This window comes from Strix uralensis, chromosome 7, assembly GCF_047716275.1.
Source record: "Strix uralensis isolate ZFMK-TIS-50842 chromosome 7, bStrUra1, whole genome shotgun sequence".
Classification (NCBI taxonomy): domain Eukaryota; kingdom Metazoa; phylum Chordata; class Aves; order Strigiformes; family Strigidae; genus Strix; species Strix uralensis.
In genome coordinates, this window is record NC_133978.1 from 11,538,950 (window position 1) to 11,558,065 (window position 19,116).

The window sequence follows — 19,116 nt, forward strand, 5'->3', positions numbered from 1 at the left end:
CTGACATCCTCCATGATGTGAAAAGCATCACCATAACAAGAACTGTCTCATTTTCCCTATGCTTTAGGGTATTTTTGTTATTCTAACTACAGCTCTTCAGAGTTGTTACATGCCCCTTCAGCTGAAAGATCAATAGCAGCTTGTGTGGAGAACTCCAAAATGCATCAACAAATCGAGTACATCGTCTCCAGAAAATTTCAAGGCTTAGCTGGTTTGACTGACCACAGCCTCAGGTCCAGGCACTGAATTTCGTTGTCCCAACACACCAGTGAAAAACAGAGCACTACCTTCAGGATGCTCCTCTACTATTTTTTTCCTCCTCTTTTTTTTTTTTTCTTTTAACAATTTACCTGACACTGCCTGCTTTCTGCAATCACTCAGAGGAGTGTTTTATTGCATGTTAAAAGACAAGATATGTATTGAAAGTAGCAATTTTATTTGAGTTAAAATTATTTACAAAAACCCAAAGACATACTTCATGAAACTGGTACAAACTATTTTTCCTGCCGTTGGCTTTTGCTCCAAAGATCACAGCTGAGAAATACTGTATAAAATAAAAATAGGATTGGATTCAGAAAAGTACTCTACTGTTCTAATTTCCAATTGAGAGTATTTACACAAATATTTACAGTGGAAAAAAAGTTACTTTAAAACTTTAATTTGCAAGTTGGCCTCAAGTACCCTTTAATGCAGAGTTATTTGAGGGTCTAACACACAAAAATGCACTGCAGTTCACAGGGTGATTTCTCCCCCCACCCTCAAAAAAAAAAAAAAAATCTGCATTTGTCAGTGCTTGACAATTAGTTACATTTGAAAAAAACTGTTAAACACTGAGGTAAATCAATTCCCAAACAATTACCAGTGTAACAAAGAAAGGTAGTTGTCCCTGCTTTCCCCCATCATCACATCAGTATTTTATTTTCTCTTGACATCTCTCCACAGAAAACTACATATTTAATTTGAAATCCCATTATAAGTGAAAATCTCTAAAATCAGAAAACTAGATGGGCAAAATAGTCAATAATTTCCTCTTGATGTAGATCATTTATATACAGTTTCTCTCTCTCAATACTGAATTTTTATTTTTTTTAAACAAAGGGGAATACAACATCAAACACTTTTCTAAGTTACACTGATACACTAAGTTTTAGAAGGTGATGAGAGAAAACGCAAGAAGTATGACCAACATAGGATTTTTGCCGCTAATCAGTTACTTCCTTACAGAATTCCCAACAATCTGCATTATCAAAAATAGGAAGACATAGAAGGCAGCCACTGTATGTAAAAAATTTACAGCTGGCACTGATACAAAAGCACGAGTTCTTAACTTTATACATGGAGATAACACAAGATCTAAAAGCAGGTTAGATTTCCTGTTATTTCCCCCTCATTATACACAGAACTAATATTTTTATGGCTTCAAGTTTTACAAATTCAATGGAATAACATGATGTAACTACCTATACAGGTATTTAAAAATGTCGATGAAGCAGATCTCAGAACAGTCTGCAAATATTCAAGACCACCTTAATAAAAATAATTACCAATTCTGCTGGTCTGAATAATGAGTGCAAGAAAAAAAATGTTAAAAAAAGTAATGTATTTTCTGGGATTCTTTGTTCCACTTAAGTCTTCAAACACAATGCTTTGCTGTGAACTAGACCTCAGACTGAACAAAATCTTAGCTATATCAGCAATTTAAGGCTTTGTGTTGTATGCATTTAAACTTTGTCATACTACAGAAGAATGAAATAGAAAGATTATGTCAGCTGGAAACATTAATCCCCATTGGTGTTTTAGCTTCTTTAAAATTCTTCCCCCTAAAACATCCAAATTCTTTGTATTGAGCAGTATAAAATACATCTTGAGTGCTTCCTTGAAACAAATTAAAACAGCATGTCAAAGTTTTTGCTTATTAGAAGTGTAAACTACCCTGGGATTGAGTATCTTTTTTTTTAAATTTTTTTTTCTTTCTTTTTTTAAACAGGGCACAGCTTTTTACAGTTACTATTTCTTTGTGGATAACATACCCTCAAATGGCTTTGTGTGTTTATGGGTTTGCATGCTTCTTGGAACTACAAAGTGTTATGGTCTATCAAGTTTACAGTACATGGGCCATGATAGTTTTTAGAACTGAGAAATAGTTCAACAACCTAATTTCAATCAAAACAGTATAAAAAATAAACTATCCAATCCTCGCCTCTTTGGATTCCAACAAATTTTAAATATAGACAGTAGTTAAAATCACAAAAGTATTTAAAAATTTATATTTTATGATTTTGGAATAATCTAGTAATAAAAAAGCAAGAGCAAATTAAACTCAAATAGGAGCGGTGCTGCTGTCCAGAACTTCTTTATTAGAACATTTGTTTGATACCTCAGTAGCTAAGCTGCCTTTGCACCTGGCTGGCATGAAACAGTGGCTCAACAGTAAACAGCAGTTGCACTATCAGCAGCAAGTTTTTCCCCTTGAAATTGTCACGAACAAAGCAAGAAAAAAAGATAGGGAGGGTAAACCCTGCCAAAAAATGTTTAAATACTGCACTGCATCATAAACAGCATGGTTTCTTTATTTACTTTCCTCAGAACCTTTTTCCCCTCATTTTTGATAGTTGCAGATTGATGTAGTAACTGTCTTTTAGAAAATGCTGAATGCATGGTTAAGAGACCAGGTAGCCTTAAAAATCCGAACACGAATGACACAGATGAATGCTCTTGGTATATCCTTCAAGGACTTCTTTCATGACTTCTTCTTTTGTCTAAGGGTAGCTCCAGCATTAGAGTGCCTGCAGCGGAAGTTAAGTATCTAGCAGTGTTCCAAGTATTCAATCACCCTAGAGATAGATTTCTGGCCTGTTGTTCCAACAGCACACTGGAAATGTAATAGAAAACAGAAGTAACAAACAAGCATTTGTAATACCTCTTTAAAATATTTGAGAGCTATGCTTATTTCAGAATTTTAATATTTAGAATTCCATATCAGTAAAAGCTATTAGGTTCAGGCAGAGGATTCAGAAATATTTTCCTGACCAGTCACAATCAAGTGGAATGAAAGTAGCTTCATTCCATTTACTACCAAAATAATGAAAAACAGGTTTTCAGTATTTAAAAACAGAAAATCTAAAGACACAAACTGAAAAATGTTAAATGCTTCTAAAAATGTATGGACTATTAACAGAAAACACAATTACAAAAGTATCTATTATACATCCTTAAAATATGTATTACTTACAGTAAGGTTCATAAAACTGAGAAACTTTTTGAGCATTTCAGTCATTATCGAGAAGTCCCCTTCAGGTAAGTACTCCCTCACAGTAGTCACATTGATCTAAAAAATAAAACAATCTATTTTAATTTGGGAAATATTTTTCTGACACAGAACTATAATACTCTGCATGTAGGATGCAGTAAGACAAGTATATTCATAGCATCATTAAGATGGCTTCTGCTGTCGTCTCTATGATTTAAGCCTCTCTTAAGCAATACTCGTATGTTTATGGTGCTTATGTTTCTAGGAAACAACGATTGCTAAAATCTTGTTGTTGGTGGTTTTGGTTTTTTTCCTCATTAAAGATCATTACCACCATCAGACCTCTCCAGGACCCACAAGATTATCAAGCACTAAAAACCCCACCTGATTACTCTCCTGACATGGAGAGAATCTCCCTTTGTAACTGTTAAGGGTTGAGAATTATTGAACTTATTGTCCATATCATTCCAAACACTAGAATCATACATAAGTTAATTAGTCAAAAGGAACAAAACAGCACGTTAAAGACCATTTCTGTCATCATGGTAAATTTAGACATGCCTGAAGGCAGGTCTTGAACCTAATTTGCATCTGAGCATATATTTGACAGGAGAGTTTATGAAGTTCTTGGCCATTAAGTGTTCCATATTTTTAAGTTTTAACTTCAGCTTTCTATTATGTATTTCCAATCTGAGGCAATCATTCTCAACTAACAGACACATACACAATTTCATGTAATTTCAACGGAGAAAAAAATAAAGCAGAATGATAAAAAAGAATAAACAAGTCTGATGTTAGTTTGCTTATGGAAACTATGAAAAATAAAGCAAAAATCATTGTACAATGGGCAAATCAATTTTCCTTTGCCTTTCAAAAGGAAGTTCACTTGGTGGCTAAGACTAACAGCAAGGGGGAGAGAGGTGGAAGAGGTTAAATATTCAATTCCAACTGTTTTTGACAAACACTGACATTCAGAAAATTTGTTTTGGATGGAACACCTCTGGCAACTTGTCAGAAAACTATACACATCAGTGTAGCTTCATCAATGTACTAGCTCACATCGAGCTCTAATTTAATAAACCCATTTCAATACTGCAAATTATTGCTTCACTAAAAATTGTACTGGACTTAACAGCAAGTTATTGACAATGTATTCCCTTACTGGACTCTCTTGGCAGAGACAGCCTAGAAGCAATGCTGTGTATGAGGCCACAATGCAGTCTTCCATGTGCTTCCCAGCATGCTGAAGAGCTGTAAAAAGAGACAACTGAGTGTATTGTATTCTCCGAGCAGCTGGTATCTTTTACTGCTTCAAATACAATCTTTCATTATCACTTTTCTGAATTCTTTTTTCCTCAAACAAAATGAGCTTTTGGACTGAGACTTCAGAGGCAAGAATCAGAGAAACTCTGTACTTACTCACTCAGCGGCACGTTCTTGAACAGAAAAACGGTGTTCATTCACTTTCAACTCATTACGTGGTACAGTATTTTATTAATTGCCATTTTAATGTGCAAACTGTATGCTTAACACACCAAAATACAAATATAATGTTTCATGTGATACTATAAGCCAGTAAGACTTCCAGCACAAGATATTTATTGTATTAAGGATAACAGATATAGCACTTTTTGCTAATGACAGCATTTTTGGGCAAACCACAAATAGCTGCAGACACCAGTTGAGGGAGCTACAAAATGGAGAAAGGATATAAAGCGAAGTTGGGGAAAGTAATATACCACACCCACTATTAGAAGATGAAAACACTATTAGAAGATTAAAGAAGGACTGATATTTCAGATCTGATATAACTTCCAGAGACAAACTACATAACTCAGCTTAGAGATACTCAAGTTCCTGGAACAGATTATTGAAGATGCAGCACACCAAGGCATTACACAGGTACCTGAGATACCACCGATGGAGTGAGAAGGACTCGGACACAAAGAAGAGGGGGACAGAAGAAGTACACATGTAAATAGGGAGGGGAGGAAAAAACCCCTAAAAGTAGCATGAAACAAGAATGAGTCATGATACTCTCCAAAACCACAATTAAGTCAGATAACTTTTAAGTACTGTTTCAGAAGAACATGATAAAGGCCTAAAAGCCATCCCTTTCCGAATATTTCTTACACATAATGTCCCTTAAAAGTTTGGGTTTTGTTGGGTTTTTTTTAAGAGAAGGAATTGATAGAAGGTACTCGTAAGAAAATAAAAAGTAGCATAAATTCTTCCACTTCTCATGCTTCAGCTCTGAACTACTCCTACTTATGATCTGTAACAGTTTCACCTGGGGGATATGCTGAGGCAATCTCAGCCCAAGAGACTGCACATAGCTAGGAAGCAGGGGACAAGGTGGGAATATTTATGCAATCAGAGTTCTTTGCCTTTTCTGAGCTCATCACAACCAGACAACGTACCTTTATTAAGATCAAGTTCTTCATCATCTTCTTCCTTCTTATCTTTCTCCTCAGTACTATCTGGCTTCTCTGTGGAGACCCACTGTATCTCCCCACTTGTCTCTTGCCATTCCCCACTCTTATCATGCTGAGCAGTAGGAGCTTCTTTAATCAATTCGTCTGTCTGGCTCTCGGCCAGCTGTGCCGCTCGCTCACGCTCAAGAAATAGCTAATGGGGAAAATTTCAGGAGGATTTCTTTTATAAATTAAACCCTAAACACATTGAATTAATACTTGAAAGTTTATTTCCCCTTCACAGTTCAGCCCTTAATACAGTTAGTCTTCAATACTTTTCTTAACAATGGCCTTCTTTTCTTCAAAGGAAAATATAATTTATCCCAACACTAATGCTGTGCTCTACAGAAAAGGCCCCCTCCATCCCCAGTGCTGAACTAGTTGGCAGGCTCCTCTTGGGCATCATAAATGTTTAATTGTTTTCTTTGAGACACAGCTTGAAGACTAAAAGTTGCCATATTTTCCTGTCCGTTTTTGTTCTCTACCAATCCACATTTTCTTTTCATGTTAGCTGTCCCCTCTTTGCTCTCTTAGCTTTTCCCTTGCTATGTAAAAAGCAAAAATTTGAAGAATAACTTAAAGTGACTTATCAAGGATATGACTGAACCAACAATCTCATATTGTGCACTTACATCCTGTGAATTATTTCCCAAACCATACAACCACCAGTTTTAAATATTGCTTTGCCAACCTGTATACATTAAGATATTTAACATTATGATTTTTATTGTTGACTTTTTTTGGGTCTGCTGCTGGACAGTTATTTCACATAGTTAAACAGAAGAACTGCTAAAAGGGGTCCATAAAGTTATCTCTATTGAAATAAAAAGGCTGCTGCAATTTCCCTTCAATTCTTTATTTTAATTTGTATGGTGGAAGTAATTCACAAAAATTATTGGTGGATTTCTTTTTTTTGTAAAGAGGTAGTCAATAAAGCATTTAAGAATGCTGTTTCACATCCATAATCATTACATACATATTTTATTGCTCTTTAAAGCATGATATTTCATTTTTCTAATTTATAAGTTGCAAGCTCCCGAAAAGATAGTACTTAAAAAAATAATCCATGGAAGCAAATTATATAAGACAAGAGTAGCTTACAATTTTTACAGCTGGTTTAAAATGAAACTAGAAGTAAACCATTTAGGAACAAGAAAGCTTCACAGAGCATGAGAGCAGCCTTTGGGTATCTGTAATAATGATACCACTGTCTTGTACCAGGAAAGCTGTTTCTGTAATGGACAGTACTGGAAAAGTCAAAATTGTGAGTAGCATCCCTCTTCCCCTACTATGCTCTATTACTCAAAATACTAACCAGAAAAAAATTCTGACAAATCTTCATTGCTGAGTTCTCCCTTCTCCCTTGACAGTCTGATAATAAGAAATGGTAACTATGACAGGAAAACCACGTTTCTTACCTGCACTAAAGCCTGAACAGCATCAATCTGTCCAGTTATCTTTAGGCTATCATCTCCTTCTCCCGTACAGAATGAGTCAAAAGAACATGATGTTTCCATATTGACAAGACAGTGCCTATTCCGAGCACTGTATTCTACTAGGTTGATCAACAAACCCAATCCCTGCAAGAATTGGAGAGTCAAAGAGGATTACACACATTAAAAAAGGGTAATTTAGCAAAAAGCATTTATCCAGATGTCTTCTTTAGGCCTTATATTTCTGAGGATACATAACTTACTAACACACCTTTACAAAACAGTTTAACAGACAGAGGAATCAGTATTTGAAGAAATATGAGGCAAAACTAAGATCCCTGTATACTAGAACTTGTATGCAGGAACCTCCATTTTTCCAGTTCCAAACATGAAAACATTATTTTAAAGATGAGATTTCATTTATAGATTAGGGATTCAAGTGTCCAACCTTCAGTTTATATTCTTAAAAGACCCTTCACATACATAATTTCACTGTTGCTATTTAGGCCACACAGGCTCATTTTACATAAGCTGAGGTAAATTTGACAAAGCTTTTATCTCAAACAATAACATCCACCATATTTCTAAAGTTGAAAAGATATCTGAAAATTAGATAATTCACATATTCATTTAGCTAAATGTCTTTGTTCATCTAGCAGTGAACCTTTTCCCACCCAACACAGGGAAAATGGTTACAAGTTCAAAACCACCAAATCCTTCAAGAAACTTTCTTTGAGTACCTCACTAAGTTATGGTCAACGAAAACTGTAGAGGCTGCTCCTTCATGTGAAACAAGAGTAGTTAAATGCACAGGAAGGGGACAAATCATCTTACATTAATGTAACACATACAACAGCTTACCAGCACCCGAATATCAAATCTCTGTTCTTGAGGTAGGAACTTTGGAACCTGAAGCACACAATTCATAGCTGTGCCTATCAGACCATCTTGTTCACCTGTTTTTGTACTACCCCATTCTGTAAACAAAAAGAGTTTAGAGGCTTAATTCTGAAAATACTCATTTGCATAAACAGATTGATAAAAACCTTTTGGCCCTAAGGACAAACAGGACTCTTAGCCAAAGCACGTATCTTAACACTTAATACTTGCAATTACTCATCCAATTTGCAAATTACTGATTGCTTATTGTAAAACAAGCATCTACCATACTTCACTTGTATTGCATTGTACATGGAAAAACCATAATCAATATAAGAAAAGGCTTTATATTAATGCTTTATTTGATGCTTTAGCACAAAATATGCAAAATTTTTTTGTTTGCTTTACCGTTATCATTTGTCAGGTTGAGCAAGACACCAATGATAGCCCTCATACAGTCTTCCACTGCTTTACCCACATGGTTAGTTACATTCTGGTGAGGCAGAGGCTTATTGTCTGGTAAACAGATACTGTCTTCAGCACGATTATATCGCTGGATTAGCTCCTCACAATGCTGCAGTGCTCTGCAGGGAGAAGATGCAGAAGAAAATTACCTCCACAACATACAAGACCTTTTACATGTTTCAACAGGAAGAAAACTCAAGTACAGAGCTTATGCAGAATTTTTCTGATGTCCAGATCCCAGCCTATCAGGAGAGATAATAAACTTATCACCTATAAAATCTTTTATGAGCTCAACTGACATTGTGAAAACAAACACCAGGAAAGCTTTGTGGCGTAGAGCTTTATCAGCTTGAGATTTCAAGAGCAAAAGTTTATTTTTATTTCCAACTTCATCACATGGTCTTACAAAAAGATATCTTCTCCCTACAAACCCAGCCTCTCATATCCTCTGACCATCAAGGCACAACATTATTCTGACAGTTATCTAAATGTTCTTTGTTCTGTCCTCAAAGCTATTTCCATTCTGTAAGAAATAAATAAATGACACGTGACTTTCTAGCAGTACAATCTTAATCTCATAGCACTACTGGGCCACAGGCATGATTCTACTGCACGACATTAGTCTGAACACTGACTTCAATTACAAACAAAACTAAGAACATCAAGAATATATATTGGTCTAAATAGCATAGTAAATGGTGGGTTTTGTGGTTTTGTTGGGGTTTTTAAAATAAATTTAAAGAAATACTCAAAATATCTAACCTAAAAGCATAAAATTTCAAATGAGGTCTGCAGAGTCCAATTTTCAGCCTAATTTGTTCTCTTATGAAGAGCAGTACAAGGGGGATACAATTTCTGCCAGTCAACTGAGATCTCCCCCAGATTGATAAACGGGTTAGGGGTGTTTGTAAAAGCATCTTTGCCAGGGAGAACAGCTAAGAACAGAATTTCACTATTTTAATTCTTAGCTACACTGTCAATTGTTATGTTCTATTTCAGTAAACACTTAAGCATAATGAAAACACAATAAATAAGTGTAGCTTCCCACTGCCCTCTTCTGTGTTCATATTAACCTCGTACAGAAGGAGCTGAATTCACAGTCTGCAGCTTCTACAGAACCACCAATAGCAGCACTACATCTTGGTAGTACTCAGGTAGTTACCCATACCATCATCTAACTTAACATTACTTCAAGAAAACCAACAGTGGAAATTGTGAGGTGTGTCGTGTGTGTCCTGTTCCGCCCCCCCCGCCCCCCGGGATCTTCTGGTATAACAATTTATTTATTTTTTTTCTCTATCATGTGCAGTGCTCTGCAAAAACATCATTTTGTTACAACTTACTTAGCTGAGGAGACTATGAGTTGCGAGTCTTTGTATGCTATCAGATAGCTCTGGTTTTCTGGATTATGCACAGTTACCTAAAAAGGAGAAAGTAATATTAAAAATGGGACTTTTTTTCCTTGAAAAAGAAGTATTCCCTTCCACTAGCACTCCACTTTATTCACATCTGCATTTCTTGGTTATTATCCAGTGTAAACTTTCACTTATCAATGTCCAATATCTCCTTGGAGTTTTCACCTAGTAGGTAATCACACAACACTGTGGCACTGAAGATAAAACCATCTTGCCTGATACAGTAAGTACAGAAACCATGTGGCAGAATGTTCTGCCACAGCAGAGCTCTCAATCTATATCCTGGGTCTACAGTGTACCAAGTGTGTATGTATATGTGTGTATGTATATATGTGTACGTAAATATATATAAAAATATACCACAGAATAAAATTATGTAAGTAATATTATTTTTAGGACTTGAGATCAACTCTACTTCTGTGAGCTTATGCATCCAACCATTAAAAAAAAAATTAATCAAGTTTTTCATCTATTCCCTTGATTGAAATTAAGAATCAATTTTCAGAAACAGTAGAAGTTCTTCTCTTGAATTTGCATGACTTGGTGTGTTGATTTTTGTCATCTCTCCCAAGTTCCTAAGGATCTTCCTACATCACAACCATCCTCAAGTTCAAATTTGAATATTCTACCACTAAACAAGGCTGCTCTTCTGTTGCTTAGCAATTCCATCTATGAAATGTAAAAGCAGAAGCTGGATCTGAACATTTTCATCTTGCTGTTTAGAAGGCAGGTAAAGAGCTAGGTGCCATTAGTTTTTACATAAGCACCCTTGAATTAGTACTTCAGAAACTGTTCACCTTTCTCACTTTTTAGCTTACTTTTACACTATCTTTGAGTCTGTCCTTCTATTTTAGTGAAGAAAACAAGTTACTGCTGTAGCTATTTGTCTTCTAACTTGGGTTTAAGGTGTTCATTAAGATTCATTGAGCTGTACCCTGAAACCGAACGTTCCCTTCTGATGCATGGAGATGTATTGCTAAAACATCACAACACTCTTCTGCTTGCTTACCCTATCACAATACAAAAAGACTAACACTAGTAACAAATACGAAAGTCAGCAAAACAAGGCATTGTAAAGAAGCATATCCTCAGAATTCCTGTCAGTTAAGCTCTACAGAAGTACCATGTGTTTTATTTCCATTCAAAGTTCTCATCCAAAATTATTTACCATCTCAATATACATGCTCAACTGATGACAGGACTAGTCTGACTTTCAGGGCAGTTTTCTCTCTCAGCGGTTAACCAGCTGATGACTGAAAGTAGCAATTCTTAAAATATACCGATTTATTGCTTCTAAGAAAATATTGCTTCTATAATGATCTGTTATTACTAGACACACGCTAGAGAGTCAAACTCATGCCTCGAAAACTACATCCATAAACAGCAGCTTTATGTATGAACTTAAGAAAAAGCATGTTACATTCACTTTTTCTTAGCAAAAATAAACTTGCAACACTGAACAAACATACAGAATGGTAAAAGAAATTTTCGAACAAACATTTCAGGAACACTGATAAACATTAGAAAATTAGTGTGTTCCATTAAAAAAATAAATCAACATTATAGTGTTATTATGTAACTACATATTGAAAGAATGTAACATTTAAAAGGTCTGGTTGAGAAAAAGTGGTTTTCAGAAATGCAATGCATCTGCTCATACTCACACTTTCTAAGACCCGTAAACATCTTTCTGCACCCCATAATGAAGCAACCAGTTTCTCTTCATTTTCATCACTGCTTAGATGATCCACACATTCTTTAACTAAACAACAAAGAGAAGTTGTTTTCTACTATCAGTAAGGTCTTCAAAAAGCCAAGTGTACAAACTAACTAGCTACCCAGAGAGTTGCCATCAATCTTGTTTTACACTTTACAAAACTCTAATACTAGGAAACAATCACAAATACATCATCAGCATTCCAAAATCTTTCATTTCTCCAAATAAATTAAAAAAAACCAAACACTTAAAATTTTGGCTTTACAAGGTTGTGACTGTTGCTACAAATTACCTATCTGTATATTTTATTTTCTACTGACAACGAAGAGATTGTACAGCACATGACTATGTTCCTTAACTGTAATGTACTGTTTTGTAGGAGAAAAAAAGAAGATACAGCACACACACTCTCCCACACTTTATACATCTGAAACCGTGTGCATGTTGAACACTTTCATTTCTTCAATCTTTCCTTTGTCCACCACTCTGCTTACTTAAGACCAAGCTTTATTCAGCTCAAGAATTCATTTCTAAAATATCCCTTCTCCCATCTGTGAGATGCTGATCCAAAAAAAAAAACACCCAAAACACCAACCCAAACAAACTAACCAAGACATATCTTTTAAAAAATAAGGAAACAAAACCACCACCATTTCTTCTTCCTCTGAGGTATTTAGTTAAAAAAATATCAGGCCTGAAAATAATTCTAGGAGACTGTAAAGGAGATTTTACTCTAAAATAAGTATGCTGTACAGAGATATACAACACAGTAATCTGTATTCTAAGCTTAAGCCATTTTTAAGTCTCACACATTATATGCAACATTATATGCATTCTGTTTAACCTTAAAACTGCTTTCAATCTCACATGCAACAGATTAAAGTCACTAATATTTCCCAGTGACTTGATAGCGGATTGTGTGCTTTATTAACATTGCTCAGAAAAATACACGATGTTTCTATTTTTAACCACACAAAATGAACATTAAAAAAAGCGAGTATCTTAGTAAGATTCACTGATTTTTCACACTGTTGAAGCAGCATCTCCAATATACCTTTATCTACAATATGATCAAGACCACCTAGAAGTCGCAGTTCTTCTTTAAACCAGTCCCCAGCTCGTTTTGAGGTGAGAGACAGTAACGTCTCCATTGCCAAATGCCCGGTCTGAAAGAGTTAGGTTCCAGAATTAGTGAAATTATCATATGCAGCTGTAGCCAATATATCAAATCATGCAAATGCATGTCATATAAAAACCATAAAAACAAAGTTACAGGTTCCAAGTAGAAGGACCACCAGAGGGAGCAAGAACAGATTGAAAAACACACGTATCTTAAAAAAATTACTTGGTATTGATAACAAGGCACTTCGCATTTTCAACTTTTTCTTGATTTTATTAATAGCTTAGAAAACCTAAGCAGCCTCCTTTAATCTGTTTCTCTTGTTATCAAAAGAAACAAGTGGAGGAAGGAAATGGACAAATCAGCCAGGCAGGAAAAAATCCAAGAAAAGCCACAGTGAACACTGCTTCTCTGTCTCCCAGGCACACCGGCTCTGCTGCTTGTAGAATACTTTTGACTCTAACGTAGGTATTTTGTGGTTTTAAATTTAAACTCATAGAAAATAGCAATTAAACCAAAACACTGTAGAAAATCCTATTTACTGAATTAAAAAAAGAGGAATACATGTCAAAATTCAACAGCAGCAAAGATAAGTTTACTCCCTGCAAATGGAAGTTGAAGAGGTTTTTAGACGATTGTCTTAGTTAATCCCCTGCTACGTTTTTAACCAAAACTAACACTGTTTATGAAGTCATGACTATAACTTTTTTCCCAACGGCCTCTAATAAAAGGCAGATATTAATAATAAAACATATACATACGTATTAATTTACACCTACACAAAAGTGACCAGTATAGACTTCTGTAACACCTGGAAAACAGACAGGCAAATCTGGACTACTATAAACTTGAAAATTTCATATATGGTACATAAACACAACAATGAAAAGTCAGAGAAGAAGCCACAAGATCTCATTAAAGCCAACTGAATTTAATCACGTTCAAGTTATCTTTCCTCCCTGACACATTTGATATATAACACTTAAAGAAAGGCTGTGCTTATTCTGAGCTGTGCAGCATGTTCCAGGATACCAGGTCAAACCTCAGCACCTCCTGGGAATAACAGTACTCACCAGGCTGGAGCAAACACCCCACTGTCTTGGAAAACCAAGTTATAAACTGTATGAGCCCCCCCAACACCTTCAGCTTGTTTTCCCTGCTTTCAAAATACTGATTTCCAAAAAGGAAAGGGGAGTTGAAGATTAGTCCTGATAAAGAGTTACCATCCAAAGTTAGTTATTTCCGTTTTTGAGGAGCGAGCTCCGCAGCACACTGTCACTGATGAACATTAGTTGGTAACAGCATCTCTCCAATGTAAATGGAAGTGTCCTTGGGTCATGAAAGTGTTGTGGGGGACAACAGAACACAAGCAGCAGCAAATCTACAACACGTCATTCGTCCCTGAGTCAGCAGCATCTCAATTCCCCATCGCTCAGGAAACAAAGACAAAGCTGCAATTACTCCTGCAACTGTTTCACCACCCAGGAAATGGTAACTACCTTTAATTGCCACCAGCCACTCATTGAGTCTTCCCACAAGAGGGAAACTAAACACACTTGGTTACAGAGTGTTCATCTCATCACTGGAAGATACAAGATCCAAACCCTCACACTTTTAAAAGCTGTCAGTTAAAAACATAATGCTAAAGGAGATGAGGATATTTTAAGCAATGGATGGAGAACTTCCCTTCTGAAGCCAACCGAATGAGAAAGTGTTTTGAGGGAGGAGAAGAGAGAACCTGAAGACAGCAGTTTGACAGATCTCTAGCTCTCTGAAGCTTTTCCATCCTCTTCAGATTATTCCTTTCACTTTTATAGATGGAGCTTGAAAATATTCTAACATGGATATCTGAAATCATGTATATAACCTAAACTAGATTGATGGAAGCTGATTAAAAATTCTTCTCAGAGATCTCAACAGCTACAAAAGAGTTAATTAACTTCCTAAATACTTTGAAAGCTCAAAGGCCACGCAGTATTTAAAATAGGGTGCTTAGTCTTCCACCAAAGGGCAATATGACTTCAAAAAACTACAGGAGAATATAATTTGCTATTTTATACTACTGGGCATAAGAACATAATTTTCAATTTATTTTTTTTAAATAAAATGAATCAAAACCTTGTAACCCTTTTGTCTTTGAGGAAAGTAACCCATTCGATTCGATTTTTAGGCCAATTATTATAAAATTTTAACACCAGATGTTTAAAACATGGTTTCCTTAAGTTTTCAGCCTTATGCTGATAGTGAAAAACAGAATAACCTCTTTCACCAACTGAAAAGAGAAATAACTTCTGAAGGTTTTCACTATGATCCAAGAGGAGCTAGCTGCACACACCAGCTAAAGTCAGCTATGCTGACTGACAGGCAAGTGCCATTTGCTAACAGGAAGGCTAAGTTCTTCAGGTTTTATCTTCTTCTAAACCAGTAACAATCCTGGAACAAATTCAACCACAGAGAACCCCTTTTCAGTTTCTGGGTTTACATTGTTAATGTTCATAGCAGTCTAGAAATGGAACCCTTTGAATACCTGTTTGAGTACTCAAAAATTAGGCCAATCTAACTTCTAGATAGTCACACAAACATCGTCTGCGCAAAGAGACAGGCAGTATTGGTATCTTCGTTTGATCTGTGCAAGATGCAAAATAAATGAGGGTGTAACTGCTTAGGCATAAACTGGAGTTATCAAAACATCTGCTGCAATCCTTCTGTTTCTCAGTGGATATGTCTGAGTCTGAAAAAGCACAGATCTCCTCTTTACCCCCAGAGAATTTGTGTTTTTGTTAGCATTTTCTGCCTGTCATCTGGTATAAAACAGCAATTACTTATTATATCTCATGACAGAGATCTATGTGAAAGCAACTTTACCTTCTACATATGAAGTTCATTACTGTCTCAACTTACCACTACTACTATCATAAACTGGAAGAGAAACTAATCATCTCATTTGGCTTGCATATATTCTCTAAACACTATATAGTCTCTGCTTCTAGATGGTGCAGGTGGGCAGGAACCAGTTTCCATCTGTGAGGTACTACAGTATTCAACACATTTACAACAACAGCTTGGCATAATTTTAAGAAATAGAGATGCCTCAGGAAAAAGAAAAACAACCACAGTTGAAACTGATGGCCTGTGATGATAATATTCTTTACTCATGGTCAACTTCCTTGCAAGATAGAGTCCCTTTTAATATATCCTGTCCCTTTAAAACCCATGCCTAAGAAAACACAAGAACAGAATTACAATTCATAAAAAACCATTAGGCTAGCTCAGATTATGAATATGAAGAAAGCTCAACAGGAGAACAGTGGTCTATGTGGCTGGATGCTTTAGCAATGAGGAACCTGTACCAGCTGTTCCATGCTTAATAAAGGGAGCTCTCTTACATTTTATAGCGCAAAAGATATCCTGGCACTGACAGACTGAGCTACGTGAGCTGCCTTTGGTGCCAAAACAGCACTGAAATAAGACACTGATTATACCAATTCCTAGCTGATCACCACCTAGAGAACAAGCCACAATCTGAAGATATCAACACAGATTGAATCGTGAATTTAGAGTACGCTGAAAGCAGAGAAAATAATCTCAAATTCATTCTTTGCAGATTTCAAAGGCCAAAGAATTAACAAGTCCTCTACATGCACGTTTCATAAGTTCGTAGGAAACAAGCCCACACCAAACAGAAATAATTGTCCTTTGTCACCACAAACTGATTACGAAGATTAAGAATTATTTCATCAATATTATCTTCCTCCCTCAAAATTCATCTCTTTCTACTGCTACATAATACTGACTTTTCACACCAATTTAGAGCTCTGTTCCATGTCTATAATTCTGGTAAAAAACCCAAACCAAACCTTTCCTAAATCAACAAAAAAGTCCCAAAAACTACAAAAGAAAATGCCAGCTAAACAAGGCATATAACCTTTTAATCTAACCTAAATGGAATACAATCTTAATTGCAGATTACTGGCAGGAGTTGAAACATTACTTGCAGAGATAAAGCTCTAAAAAACTCACTTCATAAACAATAAATCAGAAGCTTCTCCTGTTGGATATAAGTACTACATGAAAAATGGCAAAAACCTAGTAAGAATCTTTAAAACATTAAAAGAATGTATTACAAGATGTTAAAAAACTGAGATCATACTAACATCTGTTATATTGAAATATGGTGAAAGCAAAAACACATTAGTAATTTTTGCCATCTATGACCACTCATCTACTGAATCTGTCATTAATTCTTTAAATACACTCTTAAAAAGACTTGCAACTTACCATTTATTTTTCAAGCTAGCCTGATGCTAGCATCAAACCATGGCCAAATTTATTTTTAAACAAAAACAGTTCGCTCTGTTGCACATGAAGATACATTCATAAAAAACAAGTGTGTTTGAGAAAGGAAGGAAAAAAAAAAATCATCCACGTTTATAGTAATCAGCAGATCTATCACCACACTTTGGGCAGAGAGAAATCAGTTTCTGTAGGACAGATTTTAATTTTTTTAAATGGCAGAACCTGCACCACATTTTCTATTTAACACACAATACTCTTATTCCCATGCAAGAACCCCTATTGTTTGTGAATGTATATATAAAATTTAGGCAAAGAAACAGAGCCAAATAATCTAAATGTGGTCTTTAAACACATGGTTATTTAAAATGTTACTAGCTTTTAATTGCTACCTTTAACTAGCTACCCTTAGCAGGAGCAAATGGTGAACGAGACAGCTGAAGAACATCATAACTTTATCATACTAACAGTCTTTTAGAAAGGAAGTTTCAAATTTAACAAAGGAAATACTTGCAGTGCAGTCATATATACAGAGAAGGAAGACAAAATGTCATGACTTCTTAGCTGGGAGATATGAGATTAAGGATGATGCTTACAAGTTCCATTTTATTAAGCATTCTACTACTGCCAAGGCTTTCAAATAAAAGCATGATACCCACCGTGATGTTTTCGAGATCAAGATGTTTGTTGTGAACAGTTTCACACAGTCTCCGAATTTTTTCCTTAATTTTATTCATGTCTTTTTCATTCAGCAGCTTGGCAGAAGAAGCATCTTGTTCCAATTCCAAAAGCCGAATCATCAGATCTAGACTAGCTCTATCTAAATCCATGTTCAAACGATCTCTACTCAGGATGTACATTAGAGCTGCTGTACAAAGGGACAAATTCTTGGGTTGGGACAAGAAAAAAAAAAGTTTTTAGTAATCACATTAGGCAGACCTTTTACCATTTTTATTAAACAAGCTGAAGATTTTCAAAATAAAAAGTCTGACAAGTCCCAATCTTTGCTAGCACTTGCACGAGTACTCACTGTTGCACACAAATTCCTTCTAGAAGTTCCTACTGTATTCTCCTAACCAATTCAACTGAGATATAAACCACTTAATATATTTACAAAACCCCAGTAGAAAAGCAAGGTTTTTTACTTTTTACTTTTAAGGGACTCAGTGCTGCAGACAGAATAAGGAAAGGTAACTCCAGTAACACAGAATTATAGAAGAGACAGATGGCAGGGGAACAAAGTGAAAAAGCAGAGGGTACATGGCAAGCTAGGTGAACATTCTGGTTCGGTGGGACAAGCTGGTGACAGCACCAGAAAATAGAGATCATGGGGACAGTGTTTGCATGGAAGGGGGAGGAGGGGTGAGGAGGGGGGAAAGGAAAAAAAAAAAAAAAAAAAAGAAGAAGAGAGAGCCTGGTGGCATACATTCTGATTCTGCCAAGCAAGTCTGTCAGTCAATAGTTTACCCAAACCTTTCCAGCATAAACACATTTAATTTCCAGGGGAATTCTGCTTTTTGGAAATAGCCAGGGTACAAATCAGCTTCCTCCTTGCCACATCCCCATTAGTCCTCAACAAGTGCATGTTACCTTGACCATCCCTATCTTAAACAGAACTGGTGTGCCAGAACCTCTTACTGACTAAAGAATACTTAATCCTTCTCCAAGAGGAATTTAATTTCATCTTCATGAGGATCCAGAAAAGCAAAGGCAGAAGGTGTCTGTCAGGAAGGGACAAATGCCAGTGAAGAGATCAGAGCAAAGCTATCTGTCCCTAGTGCCGGTAAGTACAACACTTGTACCAAGAGACTCATCTATCCAGTGAGCTCCAAGTTATGGCGAAGAGGAGAAATGTCAATGGAGAATGAAGTTGTGCTAGGCACAATACTTTCAGAAACCTCTGATGACACCTGGAGCTGGGGGTGGTGGGTATGTGTGTTTTACTGAGTTCAACCCTCAAGAGTCAGTGTGCCACATAGATTAAAAATGGAGACAAACTAATTCTGTGATATGAATGTTGTACAGCTCAACAGGAAAGAGCAGAATTTCTGTGTTATAGCAGATTAACAT

The 19,116-nt window shown here is 36.0% G+C and overlaps 1 protein-coding gene across 2 annotated transcripts in view; it reads right to left on the minus strand.

Annotated features, from left to right (window-relative positions):
* Nucleotides 1-415: 415 nt before the first annotated feature.
* WAPL (WAPL cohesin release factor) overlaps nt 416-19,116 on the minus strand; it is a 74,432-nt gene continuing 55,731 nt past the window's right edge. For both annotated transcript variants that reach the window (XM_074874421.1, XM_074874420.1), the window contains 11 exons: nt 17,706-17,933; nt 12,688-12,799; nt 11,581-11,678; nt 9,845-9,921; nt 8,445-8,620; nt 8,019-8,134; nt 7,143-7,304; nt 5,671-5,878; nt 4,413-4,501; nt 3,233-3,328; nt 416-2,872 (listed from right to left, as the gene is read on the minus strand). In XM_074874421.1, coding sequence (XP_074730522.1) covers nt 2,807-2,872; nt 3,233-3,328; nt 4,413-4,501; nt 5,671-5,878; nt 7,143-7,304; nt 8,019-8,134; nt 8,445-8,620; nt 9,845-9,921; nt 11,581-11,678; nt 12,688-12,799; nt 17,706-17,933 — 1,428 coding nt within the window. In that variant the 3' untranslated portion in view covers nt 416-2,806. The remainder of the gene's footprint in view (nt 2,873-3,232; nt 3,329-4,412; nt 4,502-5,670; nt 5,879-7,142; nt 7,305-8,018; nt 8,135-8,444; nt 8,621-9,844; nt 9,922-11,580; nt 11,679-12,687; nt 12,800-17,705; nt 17,934-19,116) is intronic.